We start from the raw sequence: 14,577 nt of genomic DNA, 5'->3' as shown, positions 1-14,577 counted from the left end.
GCAAACTTCGCAGATACCCAAGATTTTCTAATGATCAAATCTAAACTCAGGGGTAGATTATACGGATATCCAAATAAATCGATAGGTCAGGCTAGGCACCCGTGTGCCAATTGCAAAGCCGTTGGCAGTATGGAGTAGTGTTAGTGGCGCTATACTAGTGATGGGATTAATTAGGCACATTCCCCGGATGGGATGGAGTACAGAGGAAGAGCGACAAAATTGCAAGATTGTGATAGCCCTGTGGAAATTAGGAGAGCCCCATCACAAAAACATTGAGTGGGACAAGGATTCCTTTGTTTCCTCTTCCTCGGCTTGCCCCTAGTTCATTGCGGATACGGAGCACAGTAGGTAGTATACTCCGTAGAGATCGGCATTGAGCCTTTTAGGCAATATTGTCGAGCTTGGACGCTTCCTCTTTTTTATTTCCCCTTCTTTTTTTAGTTTAGGGTCATAGCTCCATGAAAATCATAGGGATCTGCAAAATTGAGAGTCATAGCAATATTGTGCCGAGAGAGCTTTCCATCAGTTATATTGACCTACGGGGTACTCCGTTGCCAATGTATCAATGTATCAATGTATTTTTTTATTTTTTATTTTTTATTTATTTTTTGCTTTGCTCAATACGATCATCACCTCTTTCGGGACAGATAGGAAGTCACCGATAGTGTGCTAAGTGCAAACGCCTCAACTCCAGCACCGCGGAGAGCCTATCATCCTGGATAATATGACTGGATGTTCGGGCCCACTTGTTAAAAAAAAAAAGTCTCAGGGGGAAGGATCAAACCGGCCGGTCCGGAGTACCTAAACAATCCTATATTGGACATCAATTCGGATGTGGTTTATGATCACGGACCATTTTCCAGATAGGCGAACAGACGCGATGTCTCCTGCGCGGCTGCACCGGAGGCACAATTCCAAATGGTCGAGTCTTGTCCTTCGTCTCCACTTAATATGACTAGCCTCAAGAAGCAGTGGAGATAGCGGGGTGAAATTGAGGATCTTTGGACAATAATATGATTATTTGTTGTTTAAAGGGCAATTGAACATACGAGAATGGATTACCACTATATTTTTTTTCCCGTGATAGTGTGACTGAACAAGGATTAATAGATTGCAGGAAGAGGTCAGGGCTGGGGATCTGAGACATACCCTATGATACCTGGCAGACCCTTTGGATGCGCGCTTTTTTTTTTTTTTCCGGGATTTGCAAATTTAGAGAAGAGAAGAGTAATGGCGTTCATAAGAGCACTAAGAGAGTTAGAGTTGTTTCACTTCCTTCAAAGATCGACTGAATGTCGAAGATGTCTACTGGTTTTAGCGTGTGATTCGGCGTTCTTAAGGTGGAGCGCGGCAAGAGTCGAGATCCAACGGGCCTCGGGGAGTCGGAGAGGGGGAAGAAGGGGTAGTTGTTGAGTGGGAGGACTTCCCTTGAACTTCCCATGGACTTCCTGTAAATTTCTCTTCTTTGGAAGTGGAAATAAGTGCAATTTCCACGCAGAACAATGTCCTTTTGCTCTTCGAGTCGCTGTTGGTCTAAAATCAACTTACATTCATAACCGTTTCGACATGTATGTACGTTGTACTTACTAAAAGACTCTAGTCTTCAATCCAATACCTGTTTTAAAGACCATGTCGATCTTGATTGACCTACTTGGTAGAAGTGCGGTGATATTGGATGTTAGTACTCCGTACTCCATACATAACCGACATTCCTGTTACCCGCGCGCCAGCTCATGCGGTTGCATGCAAATGATATCACATTCAAAATGGCACATGTGCACGGAGTACTCCGTATGGGGTAAGGTATATCAAGATATAGCCAAATAAAATGAATTGAAACGATGCGCAAAAAAAAAACAAAAATAAAAACAAAATAACCACCTGCAATACAGTAATTCAAAATTCCAACCAAAATGCATCGTATAATAATCCAACAACGCCAAGGGAATGAGACTTCATGCTATGCGAAAGATGTGAATCCTAATAAGAATCATATCCCATGAAGCCCTGTAAATAAAAGCAAATAAGAGCAAAATCAACGTGGCTCTGACCAGCAGATCCCGTAATGGCAGAACCATGCAACCCGTAAAAATCATAGCCATAGTGGACGATATCCCCCTCCGATATTGATTTAGACACGCAGAATGGAATTAACTGCCTCTGTCATTAACTAGCTGAGCGGCGATTGTTTGACACTCGTTGGTGCTGCCTGGGCACGAGCGAAGACGGCTCAGCATGGCTGGTAGACCTCGCAGCGTTGCGCTGCTTCTCTGCACAATCATGCCTATTTGCTCATATCAGTACACAAGTACACATTCAACGAGAATAAATATTCTGGGACCTTACCTAGCCAGACTATCCTGGCGACTGAAACGCCGGTCGCAAGAGTGACAGCTGTACCTCCGAAGCCCAAGATGCACCTAAAGGTCCCATTAGTGGCTGCTTCTTGTCCCCCTTTGGTCTCCATACTCACGGTATGAATGTGTCTTTTGAGATCCGAGCTTCGTCCAAATGTCTTGTGGCAGTCTTCGCACGGATGGTTGTTCTTCCATTCAGGGTTGTGCATCTTTTGGTGCTCCTTACAGTTGGAGCGTCGGGTGAATTTGGAGCCACAAATGGGACATTCCAGGCCACTGGCAGATACCAGCCTGTCGTTTGAGGAGTCGCGGTCTCTTGTGCTCGAGTTCGTGGCACTATCGGTTCCTTCGGATACTTGAGGTTGCGGCACGATTTGCCCGGTGTTGATGCTGTGCCCAGAGGATCTGTATCCAATCTCCTCCCCCATCGCTCCGAGGTAGGAAACATTGTTGACTGGCAATAGGGGCATCGTCGAGGTGATGCACGTATCTGGAAAGACACTCTGGTCCCATTGTCCTGCGGCTCCGTTCGCTACAGTGACTGGAGTGACATCCGATGGCGTTGTCGGCCCCGAGCAAGGCGTGTGCATCCAAATATCGGACATTTGGGCTGGGAAGACGTTCTGGCCAGGGACAACCTCCATAGTAGAGTTGTAACTGGGAGATGCGCTCATCGCCGGGGGGCTGTAGAATCCTAGTGAAGTCTCCGAAGCACTGTTGACAAGTCCGCTGTAAACTGGTGGATAGCATGATCCGCTGGAATAGTCGTCATAGGATAATTCGAAGGTGGGATTTGGCGCTCCAGGGACTAGTTGTGATGGCAGGGTAGGCGTGGGAGGGAAGACCCTCAGTTGACCGAATGCATTCTCGATTTCGCAGCGGGAGATGCCCAGACCAATAGGGGAGACCCTTCCTTGGGACGATGTAGAAATGGGAGAAGAGTATACCGAAGAAGTTTCGCGAGACCGTATATCCTCTCTCCGCGGGGATGTGACTGAGGGATGAACTAAATTCTGATTCATGGTGTAGAGAAATCCAATAAAAGAATAAGAAGTGTGTTCCCATCAAACCAACCAAAGGGCTAGTCTATATCAGAGTCAACAAAGAATGGTGATAAACCCAAGTATATATAGTAAAGGCTTTTAAGTCAACAGCTTCGCTGTTGGTGATTGACAGCGGCAGCATACATCGGTGGCTGAGAGGAGAGTAGTGGATAGGGTATGAATTCATTGGAGAAGAACTTGCGCCGCATCGACACCGACAGATGTTGAAGATTCAACGACTTGACGCCGTAATAGACAAGGCAGATTTGGAGAAGAAATGGTCTGTAATTGCGGTGGAAGAGAAAATCGGTGGGGGGGGCATTAAGGGCCGGGGGGGTTCAAGGGTAATCCGGACGAGAGATCGATGACAGTCCAGGTCTGGCATATTTGCACAGGTTGCCCATACCCATCTAGGGCAAATCATTACATTTCCAGCCTAGTTTCGGGCACATTTTTTTAGAGATCGTAATAACCCTGTAAGGAACCTGCTACATAGGAAGATTATGACGATGCATAACGGCGGCTGTTGGGTTTGTCTGGAAAAGGCTAACCATCCCTTTCACCACCGTTGGGCTGGTCTGCCCAACCGAGACGTGTTCCATGCAGGTAGTAGCCATACAGAAACATCAGGAGAGCCCGCGTCTCTGGATCGGCTTGGCGAGGTGCATTGGTGTGTGTCGAGGGCCTGTTGACCATGAGCACAGCCCGCATATTGCTGAGACGGTGGGGAATGAATTTTTTTTTTCTGACGAAATCCAGAATAGGAGAAGTTGATTAACTCACAAACACGACTAATTATCGTGACCTCAGTGGTATGCGGGCCAGCCCTTCCGAACCGTTCGATCCCTTTGACTTCATGTATACCATAGCGCGGAAACTCCACATCGACTCCACAGGTACTTGACGCGCCCCCGGACAAACTGTAGCTATATGTATATGATATATCCGAATTCAACTTCACCATGATCTATTTACTCGTTTTCTCCTCTTGTGGATCGAACATGAAATTGATTGGAAAGGAGAACCAATCTTGAAACGCCATGGACAGGGGGGGAAGGGGGGGAAAGCCAAAAAAAAAGAAAGGAAAATTGGAGGAAATGGAAAAAAAGGGAACCCCGAAAAAGACCACCAAGCCTGTTTCGATTAGGCTGTTCATCGATATGGTTGTTCAGAATATCGAACGGTTTTTTGTTGTCAGGGTGTGGCTCGACGACTAGCGCTGAGTCCGGTCCTGCAGGGGGCGTGCGTGGCCCTAAGCGCCAGGGACGTGACCCCTCTACCCCCTCTACCGCGCGTTTTGAACTCACATCAACTCCACAATCACAAGCCAAAATCACCAGAAATATGATGATTTGTGTTGGAATTGTCAGTTTTGTTGGGCAATGGCCTCCACTTGAGTTCGTAGTCGTTCTATCGTGTCGATCAGGTCCGCAAGCTGCGGTACTTGCCCGAACTGCCCCATGTCTAGCTCACGCGCGGCTTGTTGATCCACACTGGGTGCTTTTCCAGGGCCTAGGCGATTTGTTTCAACTACGGAGGGGTGGTGTGGGTCTTGGCACCGGGGACCAGTCGGATTTTCAGAAATTCCTTGACGTGCCGACATGGGAGGAAGCAGGCTGTTCTGTCGTTTGGAATCTCGCCATTTAGACTCGTACGCCCATATCAATGCAACAAACGGGAGATGAGTGGCTCGAAGCAAGACAATTCGTACACGGCGAACGGTTCCGGCAGAGAGAAAAAGCCGCATGGGGCGGATACAGAGGAGGGGAATAAGATTCTGCCGAGTATATTAGCTTGGAAATATTCCAGAACATACAAAGAAAGATTCAATCCAGGGATCAGACGCTAACTGACCAGGGGTGGCATAAAGTATGTCAATCGTCGAGAATTGCTGCTTTCTAGGACGTAAATCGCCAATCTGATTGGCTAGTCAGTCCAAATGGAATTTTCCATGGGGCAGTGCCAAATTTCAGAAAGGCAGGGATGTGTTTGTATACTTACTGGAAAAGGTATTCTTCTCGAGCATGCCGCATCACCTATGTACAAAAAGGAATTAATCGGCTGCCATGCAACTATAGTAGATGGGCGTTTACTTACCCCTTCAAGGCTCATGCTCATCAAACTAATCAAGGATGAGAGAATGAGAGTATTGGTCATGAGGGCGAAAGTAAGCCTGTAAGTCATTTCAGTCAGTATCTTTTGCATACATCTTGTAACAGAAACCACTGCGTGGAAGTAATTGTAAATCTCCGTGTGCTAATGGCGTCCCCCTAAAAAAAAAAGCCATGCAACTGGAGGTCACTTGCATATTGGAACGTGATCAAAAGCACATGCAACTCTTTTTTTTTCATGCAACCAAATCAAGGGAACTCACATCAAGCCATAGCCGAAGATGGGGGAGATCTAAAAATTAGCGTGTCAGTTCAACTTTACACGATAGCCAACCATTTTGCCAATATTCCGGGATGTCATTCGCTGCAGGACAACTGGTGCGCAAGACTTACTTCAGACGCCGTGTCCTATTAACCAATCAATTCAGCCACTGTCAGTGGATGTGCCAAAAAAAGAAAAAGAAGGAAAACGCACTAGTCCAAGAACACTCGATCTATCTCAAATGGTCAGTCAAAAAAAGAAAAAAAGAAAAAGAGCGGACACAACAGGGATTCTTTCACCGTACCCAAAGAACACTTTCACTAATAAATGTGACATAGTGCTGAGCGACAAGCGGTCACGCGCAAGCATAGTAAAGGTGGTCAAGAACCCTGTGGGAGCAATTCAGCGATTCGGCTCCGACATACTTCACCCATCTAAGGCTGCATTGCTTAGCCACACTTACCAACATACAATACTACCACCACTGGGAAAAACCTGAAGAATGCTTTCGTCTGAAACATATTGTCAATCAGCCTTGGGTCCTAAACCCACTTCCCACTTGAGCAAAAGGTCAGGATATCGCACCATCTCTTTCAATACTGGTATCTGTTCATAGCCACAACCAGTCAGTCCTTTTCTAGAACAGTGATGGTTCATGCAGGATCCACTTACTAGGCTGCCGAAGTATGAATTCAAGCTCACAAGCGAGCAGATCCTGTTCATTCAGTGTCAGCCCTGTCGCCCAGCTAATTCCACCAATAGCCATACCTTGGTACAAGAAATAGAGCCTCTAGCGATAGGATGTCGAATGAGAGCTCAATAATGGGGTCGTTGCCCTTCGCTAGCCCGATGACCCCTGTGGCGTCCTCATTAGTCGCACCATTGACACGGATGACCTGCAAACAACGAGCCGCAAGGCAGATTGAGCAGGAAGAGTGACTCACTTGTTATGACAAATGCCATTCCAACGCCAATTATGCTCAGGTTCCAAAGACTCCAGAAATCCATTTGGTAAAAAACGACTCCGGCATCAAGGATTCCACTCAATTCATCGTATGCAAAAGCGACAATCCACACATACATCACCGCTTCGAAGATGCCCACGGCGTCTTGTCTCCTCTCTACTAGGACTGCGTAGTATAGGAAGAGGAAAGACATGAAGAATGCTGCTTCAAAGATTTTCCGGTACAGAGGTACTCTCAGACGTGAGTATGGATCAGACGTTCTGATGGAAGGAAATTGTCAGTATCTCCATAAGACGACTGTTGGTCCTGGCTGACCTTCTGTTAAAAATATGAGGTTTCTTGGTTGAATTGACTGTCAGGGAATCCCAGAAAACGATTTCACCCTTCCAAATACCATCGACCACCTTTTGAACAACTCGTTGGCTCAGAAATCTCTTCGCATGGGCAATCGTTGCAATCTCCAGTGCATTCAAGCCAAAGAATTGGGAGTACCTCTGGGCGGCATAGATTTCCGCATGTGTTTGTGTATCTTGTGAGGTTCCAGATAACTGAGTCTCCGTGGTCCTCTTGCCAAACAGACGATAAAAAGAAGAGTTTGGCAAGAGAGGAGTGGCCTCACTTTCAGTTTGGCTTGTATCACCTTGGATAGATGCCAGGCCAGTACTACCTGCTTCGGGTTCAATTATATTTGTCGAACCGCGCCGCGGTGTTGGTAGCTCTTCTAACAGAAACTCAATTGTCTCGCCCTGGTTCAGGTGACACAGGAATTGCCAGGCAACAAACTCGCAGGCTGCACCGCGGCTCTCATTGAGTCCCCAGTCATCCTCGGTGGCAGTGGTGAAGTCCCATTTCAGAATCCTGGAGTTGTTAATCGACCAGTCCAGTTCCAGCATCCTCTTTATGGTGAACTTACATCAGTGCTACGATGATGAATGGATTGTGAGTATCATCTGCTAAAGCATGGACCAATTGCCTAAGACGGTGTCCTTGGGATCCGTACAGCATTTGCTCAAACGTGTAAGCCATATCACCCACAGCCATGCTAATGAAGCTATAAGGGGCTTCGTTAATTCTGCTTAATTTAAAAGGCAGCCAAGACTTACTTGAACAGCTTGGGAAGAACATCGAATAACGGTTCATCGGTTTCAATCACCGGAATTTCCGTATGATCCATGTGTGTATCCATCTGGAGTTCTACTTCGATTAGAGGGTCTCCCCCATAGTCATGCCCAGAACCAGTCACATACCGACACTGAACGTTGAATGCTGAAGCTTGAATCCAGGATTTCTTTTCCAATAAATTTAGCTGTTTGTTTTTGTTCTCCTTTTTTTTTTAACCTAGCGTATCTCCTCTTCGGGGATAGGGCAGAACTGCAGGTATCTAAGACCGAGGTATCGATGAACGGGCCATGTTGTTCAATCAGTGAGGGGTTCAGTTGGCCACAAATAAAAATGTAACAATGACCTTTATCAATATTTAAGACAAAAATAATTAACAATAATCAATATGAAACAGGAAGAATTGCGAGAGGAAAAGGTGACGAGTGGAAAGTTGCCAACGACATCTTGCTGACCGCCTTGTGCACGTGTCGACGCGTCCAGTGACTTCATCAGCCTCAACACGACTCTCCTTATCGCATAGCTCTCTCCAGTCATCTCCATCTAATCTAGTCAATTTCTGACTCTGAATAACCCTCATCAAACCTCCAACGGGGAGATGAGGGACAGTCGACACCATGGGACAAGGCTACTCCCTCACAACCCTGTCCGCGGGGTCGGCGGGGATCGATGTGCCTGAATTATCGGACCTGGTGTATGAGAAATCGATGGGGGGTGGCAGGTTCATGAAAAGTATTCGCGCAAGGCAACCAAATGGTCTGGTGTTTATCAAGGTTATCATGAAACCGTTCCCAACCATGGAACTGGAGCCATATATCAAAAACATCACGAGTATGTTCGGATCCTTTTTTTTTATTATTCCAAGCTTCTAATGTCTATGTACACTTCAGGGGAACGAAAGTTGTTATCGGATGTGCCAAATGCGCTAAGCTACCAGAGGATTCTTGAGACTGCCACAAGTGGATACCTTGTGCGCCAGTACATCCACAGCTCTCTCTATGATCGAATGAGGTATGTCTGTTGCCACTGTTGCCAGCGAACGAAGCCTGATAAATATATAGCACACGGCCTTTTCTAGAGCATATTGAGAAAAAGTGGATTGCCTTCCAGCTACTGTGTGCTCTTCGAGATTGCCATTCACTAGACGTCTATCATGGTGATATCAAAACTGAAAATGTTTTGGTCACAGCTTGGAACTGGCTGTATCTTTCTGATTTCTCATCATCTTTCAAACCCACATTTCTCCCCGAGGATAACCCGGCAGATTTCTCTTTCTTCTTTGACATCTCCGGGAGGCGAACCTGTTACTTGGCCCCCGAGCGGTTCTCTGTTGCCGGAGAAGAGCCCAGTGAAAGTGGCGTCAACTGGGCAATGGATATCTTCAGTGCTGGCTGTGTCATTGCGGAGCTCTTCCTTGAATCGCCGATCTTCAACCTGAGTCAAATGTATAAGTATCGCAAAGGGGAATACAGCCCGGAACACAGTCAACTAGCAAAAATCGATGATCCGGACATTCGAGAGTTGATCTTGCATATGATCCAACTTGAGCCAGAGTCTCGGTACTCGGCGGATGAGTATCTGAATTTCTGGAAGGGCAAGGCCTTTCCGGAATACTTCTACAGTTTTCTCCACCAATACATGTCCCTCATGACCGATCCTTCGTCCGGGCGAACAGATGTGGATCCAGAATCAGCCAACCGAGGGGAGGCCGATGAACGGATTGAGCGGATTTACGTAGACTTCGATAAAGTATCTTACTTCCTCGGTTCCAACAACCGGGGCATTGGGGCTCTATCTAATGTCCCAGTCTCCAAATTGACAGGCAACACTCTCCCTGTGAGGCTTGATCCACCAAACGGTGAAAGCCAAATTTCAGCACCGCAGTCACAGCCAGATGAGGGTGCTCTGATTTTCCTTACACTTGTGGTATCCAACTTGCGAAATACAGCCAAGGCATCGGCTCGGATCAAGGCCTGCGATATCCTTCTTGCATTTGCGGAAAGGCTGTCTGATGAAGCTAAATTGGATCGCATTCTTCCATATATCATGGTCTTATTGACTGATCAGACCGATACTGTCAAGGTCGCTGCAATCCGCACCTTAACTCAATTACTGAAAATGGTCCAGGTGGTTTCTCCAGTCAATGCCTATCTGTTCTCCGAATACATATTCCCAAGGCTTCAGCCATTCGTTGCTACCTCCAACAGCAAGTCAAGTGCCATGGTGCGTGCGGCATATGCCTCATGCATTGCGTCTTTGGCTCAGTCATCCTTGAGGTTTTTGGACATGATCCAAGCATTGCGTTCCGATACCCGTCTAGCTGCGTTGATCCCGGTCGGCTTTGAGCCCCGATGGACTGAGGATGCGACTTATCACAATCTCTATGACGTGGCTCGGGTCGATCTTCTGGAATACTTCGAGGTTCACACAAAGATGCTGTTGACAGACACGGATGCATCAGTTCGGCGGGCCTTTCTGGGCTCTGTGTCCAGCCTCTGTGTCTTTTTCGGCAATCTCAGAGCAAACGAGGTTGTCCTTAGCCATTTGAATACTTACTTGAACGATCCAGACTGGATTTTGAAATGCGCCTTTTTCGAGGCTGTCATTGGCGTCGCCGCCTATGTGGGAAGCCTGAATCTCGAGCTATACATATTGCCGTTGATGGTTCAGTCCATGACTGAGCCTGAGGAATTTGTTGTTGAAAGGGTGATTCGATCTCTGGCAGCTATGGCTGACTTAGGCTTGTTTCAACGATCAACAACGTGGGATCTGCTGAACACGACTGTTGGATTTTTAGGGCATCCAAATATCTGGATTCGGGAGGCAGCAGTCAAGTTCGTGGTTAATTCCGCCAAGTTTTTATCAATAGCGGATGTTCATTCTATCCTGACACCCATTATCCGGCCTTTCCTCAAGATCAAAATTGTTGTGTTTTCGGATACCCAGATGCTCGATGCACTCAAGCGGCCAATGTCGAGAAGTGTGTACGAAATGGCCTTCCTCTGGGCGTCCAAATCAGATAAAGGTGTTTTCTGGAAGTCGCCAAGTCGCGATGGCATGTTCAGCTTGTCCGAGCCTGGATCATTCATTCCTCGCGTGGGTCAACGGAATACTTCCTTTAATATGGCTTCTCAATCAAAGAATGACGAGGACGAACAATGGCTTGGTCGGTTGCGAAACTTTGGGATGGGCCCCGAGGACGAATTTAAGCTTCTTACACTCAAAGACTACATTTGGAGGGTCTCATTGCGGCAATCGAGAGAAACCGATGTCCATTCAACCCCGCCCTTGAACGACATTGTCAGTTTGACACAACACGGAATCAAGCCCCAGACTGTGTTCTTTGATAAGGAAATTAAGGATCAGTCGCGAGCAATTCCCTTGGATGTAAACGACGGTAACGTCGAAGATCCAAGACCGAGAACGATCGCAGATGCTTTGCTTGATGCTTCTACAACCATTGAGCGAATGCCCAGTGCTCAGCGCAAGCACTTGCGGTCGAAAAGCCAACTCTCGAAAGAGACAAGACGTACCTCGCATGTTCCTATCTTGGACGGGAATGACACTTCTTCATTGTCGTCGTCTCCAGTGGCGTCATCGCCGGCCGGAGGACCTTCGTCTCGTCCATTGTCCCCTCCGAACCTTGATAATGATCAAAGGCCTTCCAGTCGCCGACCGAGCCCTGGACAAGATGGCTCATTGCCATCAACTAACGCAGACACCCGCAGTCTATCCGATCGTGTACATAAAAAGTCTAGCGCGATGAGTTTGTTGGGTCGCAAAGACACCACCAAAGCCTACGCTGAAACGGGCACAAGCTCCGCGAACGCCTTTGGAAAGGTAGACGCACCGGTCCAAAGAGGAGGCACACCCCGTCCATTGACACCATTGCTCTCAACCGAGCACAAAACAACTCAAGTAATGTCGCAGAAATATCGTGCACACCATTCGTATGGGGGCAACGACCCTGCGGTTCTGCGACTGCTAGACAACGTCTTCGAGGAAAACTACCCGACGGACCTATTTGACCTAGGGCCATATGTCAAAGAAGTCGACTCCCGCCAACCGATCCGCAGCCCCACTGATCAGGAGCCAAGTAAGATCTGGAAGCCCGAGGGGAATCTGGTCGCGACTTTTGGCGAACACAGTGCCCCAATCAATCGTGTCGTGGTAGCACCAGACCACTCCTTCTTTGCTACCGCATCCGATGATAGCACGGTGAAGATTTGGGATACAACTCGTCTTGAAAGGAACTTGACCCCTCGATCCCGTCAAACTCACCGTCATGCAACAGGCTCGCGTGTGAAGGCTTTAACCTTTGTTGAGAATACCTACACTTTTGTCAGCGCGGCCACCGATGGCAGCATTCATGCTGTTCGAGTCGACTATCAGAAAGTCAGTCAGACGGCCGTCCGATATGGCAAGCTTCAAATTGTTCGCGAATATCAGCTTCCCATAGCCGAAGACGGATCACCCGAATACGCGGTCTGGATGGAGCACTTCCGTGACGAAGGGCAGTCCACCTTGATTATTGCGACCAACACTTGTCGCATCATTGCGTTGGACATGAAAACCATGCTGCCGATCTACACCCTGGAAAATCCAGTTCACCACGGAACTCTAACTACATTCTGCTGCGACCGCAGACACCACTGGCTACTGGTCGGCACGAGTCATGGGATCCTCGACCTGTGGGATCTCCGATTCCGCGTACGGTTGAAGGCATGGGGTCTTCCAGGCTGGGGTGCCATCAACCGGATCCAGCTACATCCCGTCAAGGCCCGTGGACGCTGGGTTTGCGTATCCACCAGCGGCAGCCACGGCAATGAAATCACGGTGTGGGATATCGAGAAGTTCCGCTGTCGCGAGGTTTACCGAGCGACCCCACTGGGCGTTGGCAACAATGGCTCCAATGGCACTCATCATCCTTCCCGCGCCCCTCATGCCTATCCGACCCCTGTCGTGCCGAGTGATTACGAAGCGTGGCGTGTCGATAGCGACAGGCCAGAAGGGATGCTGAGTCGCTTTGCAGCAAACGGCCCTGAACCGGGTACCACATCTTCCAATAATCCGGCCGGCGATCGACTCGGCATTTGGGCGTTTGCGGTCGGCCTCAATGCCCCTGGCGAAGACAAAGACTCTAACACGAAATGTGGGTACATCATCTCCGCAGGATGCGACCGGAAGATCCGGTTCTGGGATCTTGCTCGGCCGGACCTCTCCTCGATAGTCAGCGGGCTAGACGTCGTCTCAGATGGTAGTGCCAGTGGCAAGCCGCACTATGAGCAGTCCCAACCCGGTCCTAGTCTCTTGGTTACCACCGAGCACCTTCCTAGCTCTTCCGGCACTGGCAGTTCTCGAGATACTAGGAAGGGGGCCACCCCCAGACCGCCGCGTAGTACGGTCATCAGTCTGCAGCAGCAGATGTTATTGAAGAGCCATCTGGACATTATTCAAGATGTGGCGGTTTTGCGTGTGCCGTACGGTATGGTTGTGAGCGTGGACCGTGCTGGTATGGTGTATATCTTTTCTTAGGCTTTCTTGGACATTCCATGTATGATGTCTTCGGTGGAACTTGAATAATATCTAGAATCCTCCTCCGTACTCCGCATGGCATGACCTATACTCTAATTGTATTTTAAGCGTGTACAGACAGACATGGAGTACTCGGCACAAGAAAGGAATTGCGCCCGGTGTCTTTTTATAGATATTTTCTTCACTAGACAAGCATGATTGAAAATGGAACAGGGAAATATATATTAATGGCTGCTACTACGTACTTAGTACATACCACGCCCCTACTACCCCTATCATGGATAATAATGGAAATGGTACAACTAGTGAGGCTATTGATCCCCCACATGATTCAAACATATTGTACAATATATCAATCCGAAAACATCCATTTACCTCCATACTATATACTAAACTCCTCCATTTTTGAGATCAAATCCTCCCCCAGGTATCTGGGTACCTGGACGCAGAGTACCGGATACCTCGGGGCCTGCGGGTTCCAGCTGCATGAACTAAGGTACCGGGTACGACGCCTATTGGTACTTATATTTTGCTGGGGAGAGCTGTGCTGTGGGTCATTGCGCGAAACACTGGGTGGATCTGGTTGTGGATCGACAGACCAGAGACCCTAATGAGGATTAGAGTAAGGAGGATTCTGGAAAGGCTTCGGAGGAATTCCAGGAGATAATTTTTATATTGGACAAAGCACTCCGTACGGAGTACTCCCTGTGGAGTAAGCACTATTAATTAAGCTTGAGGTTTTTCTGTTTGCTTCTAATGTTCAATGTACAATGTACGGAGAGGGGGAGAGGGAGGGAGAGGAAGGCATTGGCTATCTACAATTAAAATAGTAATCTATTATAATACATAGATAACGAATAATTTTGAAGGGAGAGATTTAAAAAAAAAATCTGATTGTAAATTTACCTTGGAACAAAGGAACTTGCTCTATAATCCCGGACATAAGAACTCTCCGAGTTTATATTTATGCAATTGGTAATACACACAGAGTACAAAGTACTAACTAGTTAGTTAGTACGGAGTATGATGTACTTTATATATTGTACATTGTAAATAATGAGGGTGGTCGCCAGTAGCCCTACAACATATATTATTTATCCAATGGCTGGTTCATGAGATCTTCCCATGTGCGATCCCGAGCCTTCGCCAGATCTGTTACCATGTACATACATGTACGGAGTGGTT

The 14,577-nt window shown here is 47.6% G+C and overlaps 3 protein-coding genes across 3 annotated transcripts; 1 reads left to right on the top strand and 2 right to left on the bottom strand.

Moving 5' to 3' along the window:
- Positions 1–2,166: 2,166 nt before the first annotated feature.
- Positions 2,167–3,379, bottom strand: N7455_009422 (uncharacterized protein; the record flags this gene model as incomplete). Its single annotated transcript, XM_040954646.2, has 3 exons — positions 2,167–2,284; positions 2,347–2,420; positions 2,474–3,379. The coding sequence occupies 3 exons, from the start codon at positions 3,377–3,379 to the stop codon at positions 2,167–2,169; spliced, it is 1,098 nt and encodes a 365-aa protein (XP_040814859.2).
- Positions 3,380–4,766: 1,387 nt separating this feature from the next.
- N7455_009421 (uncharacterized protein) lies at positions 4,767–7,924 on the bottom strand (the record flags this gene model as incomplete). The annotated part of the gene is made up of 15 exons (XM_065606202.1): positions 4,767–5,177; positions 5,255–5,318; positions 5,402–5,436; positions 5,498–5,573; positions 5,775–5,803; positions 5,905–5,919; positions 5,987–6,005; positions 6,078–6,162; positions 6,237–6,285; positions 6,446–6,488; positions 6,542–6,629; positions 6,718–6,998; positions 7,054–7,596; positions 7,652–7,789; positions 7,842–7,924. 15 exons carry the CDS (start codon positions 7,922–7,924, stop codon positions 4,767–4,769), a joined length of 1,959 nt encoding a protein of 652 aa, XP_065460165.1.
- Positions 7,925–8,393: 469 nt separating this feature from the next.
- Positions 8,394–13,392, top strand: N7455_009420 (ubiquitin-binding serine/threonine protein kinase VPS15; the record flags this gene model as incomplete). The annotated part of the gene is made up of 3 exons (XM_040954759.2): positions 8,394–8,688; positions 8,748–8,868; positions 8,919–13,392. Exons 1-3 carry the CDS (start codon positions 8,475–8,477, stop codon positions 13,390–13,392), a joined length of 4,809 nt encoding a protein of 1,602 aa, XP_040814845.2. The 5' UTR covers positions 8,394–8,474.
- Positions 13,393–14,577: the final 1,185 nt, after the last annotated feature.

The sequence above is a fragment of the Penicillium solitum genome (assembly GCF_028829755.1).
Source record: "Penicillium solitum strain IBT 25940 chromosome Unknown utg000008l_segment0_segment0, whole genome shotgun sequence".
In the NCBI taxonomy this organism is placed as follows: Eukaryota; Fungi; Ascomycota; class Eurotiomycetes; order Eurotiales; family Aspergillaceae; genus Penicillium; species Penicillium solitum.
The sequence above is the reverse complement of the archived record's forward strand: the minus strand, read 5'-3'. Positions and strand labels throughout refer to the sequence as shown.